The following is an 8,567-nucleotide window of genomic DNA, read 5'->3' on the forward strand; positions in this document are numbered from 1 at the left end:
GCTAGACTTGTGGCTAAAGGGTATACACAACAGGAAGGCATCGATTTTCTTGAAACATTTTCTCCAATTGCTAAAACAGTAATTGTTCGAGTACTTCTTGCTTTAGCAGTTGCCAGGTCTTGGCCTCTTCACCAATTAGATATTAACAATGCTTTTTTACATGGGGATTTACATGAAGAGGTATATATGTCATTGCCTCCTGGTTTTCACAGTAAGGGGGGGCCTTCAACTGCTACTTCTTCTTCACAATCATCTTATATTGTTGTCTGCAGGTTGCTTAAATCTCTTTATGGTCTGAGACAAGCTTCAAGACAATGGTATACGAAATTGTCATCTATTATTCAACAACTTGGTTTTGTTCAATCGACTGCTGATAATTCTCTTTTTGTTCATGCCAAAGGTTCCTTATTCACAGCTTTATTGGTTTATGTGGATGACATGATCATAACAGGAAATGATCCCATTTGTGTAGCAAATTTAAAGTCAGTTCTGGATGCTAAATTTGGAATTAAAGATCTTGGATCACTTAAGTTCTTCTTAGGACTTGAAATTGCTAGAGGAAGAAAGGGAATAAGCTTAAATCAAAGAAAGTTTGCTTTAGACATTTTAAAGGAGACGGGTATGATGGGTTGTAAACCTGCTAAGTCTCCAATAGAACAACAATTAAAATTGTCAAAGAACAATGGTGAACTTCTATCAGATTCAGGCAAGTATAGAAGGCTCATAGGAAAATTGATGTATTTAACACTCAGCAGACCAGATATTACATCTGATGTGAACAGGCTGAGTCAGTTTTTGGCCAAACCGAGAGTTCCTCATATGCAAGCTGCAACAAGAATTCTGCAATACATCAAGGGGACACCTGGGCAAGGAATTTTATTTCCTAGTAGTTCAAATTTACAATTGAAGGCATATTGTGATGCTGATTGAGCTGGATGCCCAGATACAAGGAAGTCTCTTACTGGATATTGTGTTTTTCTTGGAGATGCTTTGATTTCTTGGAGATCAAAGAAGCAATCAATGGTATCAAGATCTTCAGTTGAGGCTGAACATAGATCTATGGCAAGCACTACCTGTGAAATTACTTGGATTTTATTTCTACTAAGAGATTTACAAGTTAAGCATGAAAAATCAGTTTTACTTTACTATGACAACCAGGCAGCTTTGCATATAGTTGCAAATCCAGTATTCCATGAACGATCAAAACATATAGAAGCGGATTGTCATATTGTTAGAAATAGAGTTCTAGATGGTATGATCAAAACTTTTCATGTTGCATCTAAAAATCAGTTGGCTGACATTTTTACTAAGGCACTTGGTGTAGACAATCATATTAGAATGATCAAGAAGCTGGGTTTGATTAATATCTTTGCTCATCAAGTTGAATATCCGGATTGTACTCTGAAAGATCAAGCAACAAGAGCTTTGCTCTTGAGGGGGGGGGGTGTTAAACTTAATGAGCCAATCAGTAATGCCAGGGTGTTAAGCTCAGTAAAAAGAAAAACAGTGATTCAAGAGAAGAGCATGGAAGATGAAGATCTGCTTCCCGTGATATATTTTTTATAACCATTGATAGCTTTAGTAAAATATCTGTAACAGTTTTTTTTTTTTTTTAAACAAGAAATTGTTTTATTTTAATTTCTTTCGTTAGCCAACACTTGTATATAAACTGGCTGGGCATATGTAAAATTCAATTACCTTTTGTAACTTCATCTTGTTAACCTGAAAGAAGATATTCAGTTTCTTTATATAACATTTTCGTATTATGTATTTTCATGTGTGTGTATCCCTATGATTTCAAAAAAGGGTATGAGCTTTCGGGTTTCATGTACCCAACTCTAAGGGAATATATATTACATATATTTTTGTGTGGTTTATTGTTTTACATGTGTATTTCAAAAATTCACTAAAATGGAGTAATTTTAAAGAGTTCTTAAATTTAATTGGCGGGATAATTTCATAATTAATTAGGTATCGTTCATAAAAACGAGCGCGTAGGAGGTTCTCATACATTCCCCTCACATAACCAAACTCTCGATCCCAACTTTAGCAACGCAAACTGATTCTACCCTTAATAGGGTAGTAATCAAATGTTCTAAGCATACTAAAAAGTTAGTGACAACTCCATTACACCATTTTTCCCGAAAATATAAAACAATTTTTTTTTTCGCTACCTCAGGGCACCTACGCTCCGGCACATCGCAACAATTATTATTATTATTATTATTATTATTATTATTATTATTATTATTATTATTATTCTTGTTGTTGTTGTTGGGAGTTTTTGGATGAATTATAGTCTAACTTGTAACTCAAATAAAAAAATTCTCAATAATTCAAATAAAAAACTAATTAATTTGAGTCCGAAGTCTCGTAAGTCAAATTTACAACTCAACCCATCCCATGCACTCCCCTCCTAAGCCCCCCCAGAGTGGTTTGCTTCTAACTTGGAAACATGATTTGCTTTGGGAGCAAAAAAATTGTTTGCAAAAAAGAAAGATGGCATTCCACGTGTAAATGAAAATTTAAATTTTGTTTGATTTGTCAAGAACTCAGTTTGAAAACAAAAGAATAAAACCATCCTTTGCACTCTAAACTTGGAAAAATGCCAAATCACATCCGGTTAAGGGTTGTGGAGGACAATCCTATGCATTCATTTTTACATCTCTGACCCTTTATGGGTTGTGGAGGACAATCCTATGCATTCATTTTTACATCTCTGACCCTTTGTCCTAACCTCAAAGTCAAATCTAACCTTCGTGCGCTATCATCCCTAGATGTTGCCAATTTGAACATCAATGGAAGACAATCTTGTTTCCTCCACAGAGATGACCATTCAAGGTCTCATCCTTATATATATATATATTTCAATTCCATGCATTTTGGTAGTCAATTGGCATGTAATCCGACAAGGTAATTCTATTGTAGCATAATTGATCGATTGATTTCATTTTGACAATTAAAAAGAGAAGATCATCATATATAATGAGGTTCAAATTATGATATAGCTGTCTCCCAAATATTAAACTAGACTACATGAAAAGATTCTTTAAGCAAGAAGATGCATACCTTTAAAACGATATACCAAGTGTCTCTTGTTATGTTCATTTTCTTTAATATTCTTTTGTAATTTAAAAGTTAACGACAAACAAGGACAACTCATAAACAAGTTCTATTTTTATAGTAAAATAAATATCTATGCTAATTGCTTGTCACTTGCTAGGCAGAATGCATATCCATACCCAAAAGACTTGCTTTCTATTTAATTCTCATATAGAACCAAACAAGATCATATTTAAAACCCAAAAGCTCCGAATATTTTGTCTTGCAATACACATTCCACAAGAATTCATATATGCAAGCTAGTGATTATCTTTGAATACCATGCCTGCAAAATATATGATGATAACCATTTGTTCAACTTCCCAAATGTTATGATAATAACTACTTGTAATAGTTCCCAAAAGCGAGCATTGATCTCAATCCCACACAAATGCTTCTGTTTAAATTGAAGTCAAGATGGGAACTTCGTTGCAGATTCGAAGGTGCCAATTCAAGAAAGAAAATTTTTTGAAAAATTGATGATCTGCATTTACAGCAATCTTATCAATTAAGTTTCCGACTCTACTCTGCTAACTGATGTAATTAAGGAAACACTTGGCCTACATAAGCTTAAAATGAACTCAAGGTGGTGTGCATCATGTGGAAATCAAGGTTAATTTTGCAGCGACTGGCACGTACTCTTAGTTCTGCTCCACAAAGCTTAATTTTAGAGCTACACTAAGATAGAAGATTCTATGGAATTCCACCATACTACAATGCAGCAAGTAAGCACAAGTGAGCATGAGAAAGACCCATCACTTTCAACAAAACGAAAAATGAAAGCATTATACTCCAGCCAGATCACCCAGAAATGTCAAAAATTGCAGGCCACCATATCCTCCTCACATCCTTAAGCCTCACAAAACATCAAAAAAATGTGAATTAGATCCCACTCTTTCGAAGTGTTTACACAATCAAACAGCCCTCTTACAAAGCAGTGCACGCATCTACATTTTACATATTATATGGTTTACAAGAGTTATAGAGGCTGGGAACAAGATCAAAGGAACACAGCATTTTGTGCATTCTCACTTCAATGGAGCTTGGGTATAAATTGAAATGATTAAATATCACCCTTGTGCTTTTGACCCAGATAATCAATAAATTTTTTTTATCCTAGTTAATTAGATATGATAATGATCTTTCTATGCATATGCTCATAAGTTCATTTTGCTGGATTCCAAGGACAAAAGCATGAGAGAGAGAGAGAGAAACAGAGATGTAGAATTTTTTTAATTAGCTGAGTGATTCTCTTTTATTTTCTTTTCTTTGGATCATACAATTTACAATAGCAATGCCAATGGTTATTCCAAATCCATACCCCAGAATCAATGCTCTGCAGTCAAACCCATCGATTTTGAACCAGCTGGATTCTTTGGTGCATTCCAAGGGCACAAGCATGTGAGAGAGAATATTTTGTAATTAGCTGGGTGATACTCGTTTATTTTCTTTTTTTTTATTTGGATCATACAACTTCCGGTAACAATGCCGATGGCCATTCCAAATCCATATCCCAAAATTACTGATCTCCAGTCAAACCCATCGATTTTGAACCAGCTGGATTTTTCGTAGTTTTCTTGGTATACTGAACTTTGTTTCTTTGGGGATGGAAATCGAAATGAGCTAGAGTCACAAGGAGGCAAGGGAAGCCCACAGAGGAAAGAATTATTTTCATAAGTAGATGGCGGAAAAGTGCTCAACTGACCACCAGAAGGGACGGGACCTGTGAGATTGTTGTTAGAGACATTAAATTCAATAAGAAAAGAAACAGTCTGCAATGACGGGGGTATAGGTCCATGAAGATAATTATAAGACAAATCTAGCGTCTCAATTTCCTTTAAACTCCCAAAAATATCAGGAATCATTCCTGTCAACTTGTTATGTCCCAATCCTAGGACAATTAGACTGTGCACTGAGCCAAGACTTTCTGGAATGGTTCCAGACAAGGAATTGTAGGATAGGTCAAGGTAGATCATGCTGTTACAGCTCATGAGCAAGTTCATGAATAAGGATACCTTGCTTAAATCGTAAATTCTAGTGAATGGGCAAGAGTGAAACACGGTCACCAATGCCTCTGCTCGAACTCCCCCAGATTCTACAATTCCTTTAGCACTTTTGCAGGCATTCACATTCTCAGTTTTCAAGTATGCAAGATGTTGCCCAGAAATGAATCCATGGATCAAGTTGACATGATCGGCAAATTCTGATGGGATAGGACCAGTTAACTTGTTGTTATGCAAGTCTAGGTAAATAAGGCTTGGGCACTTGCCCAATTCTCCTGGTATCTGGCCAGATAGCATATTTTCGCCCAGTTGGAGCAGGCTGAGGTAAAGGAGATTCCCAAATCCATATGGAATTTCTCCCACGAGCTTGTTGGTGGAAAGTGACAGCCACATCAACTTAGTGCAGTTAGTAATAGAAAGTGGAATGGTTCCGGTGATGCGATTGTTGTTCAGAATCAAAGTCCTTAAATTTCCTCCATTTATGCAAATATCCTCTGGAATTTCACCTGAGAGGTTGTTTGCCCACATAATCAATTCAGAAATATTGGGAAGCTTCCAAATTCCTGATGGAATCGAGCCGCCTATGCTATTGAGACTAAGATCAATAGTCTTTAGATTTCTGCAATTTGCAAGCTCTGAAGGCAACAATCCTGAGAGAAAATTGTTGGGCAAATATATCTTCTCAAGAGAAGAGGACGATAGGGTCTTGGTCGCAGGTGAGCAAAACCCAGAAGGCAAACTCCCAGCAAGGGAATTAGAACTGAGGTCAAGCACTTGAAGTTGAGTACAATTGGTTATAGATGGTGGCACTGGACCAGTAATGTTGTTGAAGGGTACATAGAGATACTTAAGATTTGGTAGAGTACTGATTACTGTATTAAGAAAATCCCCTGAAAGTAGGTTGTTGCCGAGGTCGAGGCTTTGCAATGATGAGCATGAGACGAAAGTCGAAGGAAACCCACCAGAAAATCTATTTCCTGAAAGGTTGAGCGCCTCTAGAGTCCCACAAGCCTGTCCTAACTCAGGCGGGATCTCCCCTGAAAGCTGGTTATATGCCAACGACAATCGACGAAGATTCTTAAGGTTCCCCAACAAGACCCCTGGGATTTTGTATTGGAGGTCATTATGAGAGAGGTCAAGGGTGTCGAGAAGATGGCAGTTTGTCAAGCTCATTGGGAAATATGATCCTGAGAGGCCATTGTTAGACAGGTCAAGCAAGGTGAGATTACTGCATTCGCCAAATTCAAAATCGGAGAAATTCTCAGAAAAGTTGTTCTGGGAGAGATTTAGATAGTTGAGCGATGGCAAAAAGTTTGCCATCAGACCAGATATTTCCCCTGACAATGTATTGTAAGAGAGGTCTAAGGTGAAGAGGTTTTTACACAAAGAAGAGATCGATGTAGAAGTGATACGAAGCTCACCAGGGATCTTGTTATGGGAGAGATTGAGGAGATTCAAATTCTGACAGTGGGAGAGAGAGTAGGTCAAGATGGAGGAATCTGAAATCCTATTGTGAGAGAGGTCAAGTTGCAAGAGCGAAGGGCCGAAGTTGAAGGATCCCCCGGGGATTGAGTTATATGAGAGATTGAGATAAAAAAGGCAATTGCAAGAGAGTAGTAGTTGAAAATATGGTGTGCCAAGAGGACTAGACAAGTTATTTGCCGACAAGTCTAAGGTCTCAAGCCCACAGCTTTCAAGGCTAGAATTTGTAGATGAATAGAGATCACCATCGTCGGAGAAGGAATTACCATGCAAGTTGAGATGGCGAAGATTGGGCAAGGTCAATAGATGGACGAGGTGAAGGCGACCGATGAGGCTGGCACCACCAAGGTCGACGTCAGTGACACGTCCACTGGGAGAGCAAGAGACGCCTCTCCAAAGACAAGGACTGGCAGAAGCTGTATCATTCCAATCCCTCAAGTAACCACCAGGGTCAGCCGCAACAGACCACTTCTTGAAAGCCATCAATCCTGCAACATCCTCAATGCTTTTTTGCTGTTGGTTTTGAAATGCAGTTGCTAAGTCTAATCTGTCCTCTAGAGCCATGGAGCAATTAGGCCAACAAGAAAACAGCATGATAAGCAGTAGAGACCAAAACAGAAGGAAAAGTATATTGTGTATTCTCAAGCAAAAACAACACATCACTGTTCCATGTAAAAGTATATTGTGCATTCTCAGGTTTCAAAAACTAGGAAATGGGAAGTAGCTAAGCCTCCCAAAACATATATAATAGGATCTTCCATACATCTCTCTCCATGGTCAAACATTTTGTTGTTGACATTCTCACATATCTTCCTCTGAACATTTTTTTATTCTCATTTGTGTGTGTAATGGAAATCACAGCATGCCCCATACCCCCAAATTTTAGACAGCAAGTTGGGTTGTTACTGTAATTAAGACATGGTAACCACGACGGTGACATCAGGTTGCTGTTGAGGCATCTACTGCCAGTTGTGGCCCTTTATGTCTTTAATAATGATAATAATTAAAAATTAATAATAGTAAATTACCAAGTCCAATCAGTCAGAGAAGCCTCTCATAATAATAATAATAATAATAATGAAGGAAAAATACACAAACTATCTACCATGTTTCAAATGACCCTCTGAACTCTCTAAGACAAATTGAATATCTCTATTTAGCTACAGAAAAGAACCCTTCCATAATAAAAGCAGGTAAATATAATGGATTAATATCATGTGCATAACGCATGTATAATTAATAATTTTTAGACAAAATTCGCTTATAATTTCGAAGAATATAATGGTTAATTTATTTACAAAAGGTGCTGAACTCTCTTAAGGCTTGATTATTTATTTTATAGACTTTTCCTGACATTTAATTTTTTGGACGCATATACATTTTCCTAGGGTTATCTTTTTGTCAAATATTATGCGAAGTTCACTCATTTTTGGAAACATTAAGAGAGGTCCCTAGATTTTTTTTTTATTTTTATTTTTTCTGAACTTTAGTGGTCATGTGTTGTTTACAAATTCTAAGGGAGGTCTCCATGATTTTCGAAACTTAAGAAGTCCATATCTTCTTATCAAATCTCATGGGAGGTCTTTTGCCGTAAATTTTTTATATGCAAGTGGTGAAAAAACCTGATCGTGACTTGCATCTACTTTCTTTTTTTTTTTCTCTCTCTCACTCTTTATGGTATAAATCAATAAAAAAATTAAGGGCATATTTGGAACTTACAAAATATAAGGGAAGGGTAAGAAAAATACATAAGAATCTACTTTTTAATGTTTTCTCAACAAGAAAGGAAAATAAAATGTACAAAAAATCAAGGAATAAAATTTTGATTTTATGCATGAATAACACTTGATTTTTCTTAAATTTTTAATCATATTAGAACAAAATTTTATGTTGAACACTTATTGATATAGAGAGAAAATATAGTAGAAAACGCATTCCTTCTTATTTTTTTTTCCTTCTGCCCAAAAGAATCCTTAATCC

At 36.5% G+C, this 8,567-nt stretch overlaps 1 protein-coding gene across 1 annotated transcript; it reads right to left on the bottom strand.

Annotated features, from left to right (window-relative positions):
- Positions 1–4,430: 4,430 nt before the first annotated feature.
- LOC131155936 (receptor-like protein kinase BRI1-like 3) lies at positions 4,431–7,151 on the bottom strand. Its single transcript, XM_058109391.1, has 2 exons — positions 6,518–7,151; positions 4,431–6,442 (listed from the first exon to the last, which is right to left on the bottom strand). The coding sequence occupies exons 1-2, from the start codon at positions 7,149–7,151 to the stop codon at positions 4,431–4,433; spliced, it is 2,646 nt and encodes an 881-aa protein (XP_057965374.1).
- Positions 7,152–8,567: the final 1,416 nt, after the last annotated feature.

This window comes from Malania oleifera, chromosome 5, assembly GCF_029873635.1.
Source record: "Malania oleifera isolate guangnan ecotype guangnan chromosome 5, ASM2987363v1, whole genome shotgun sequence".
In the NCBI taxonomy this organism is placed as follows: Eukaryota; Viridiplantae; Streptophyta; class Magnoliopsida; order Santalales; family Ximeniaceae; genus Malania; species Malania oleifera.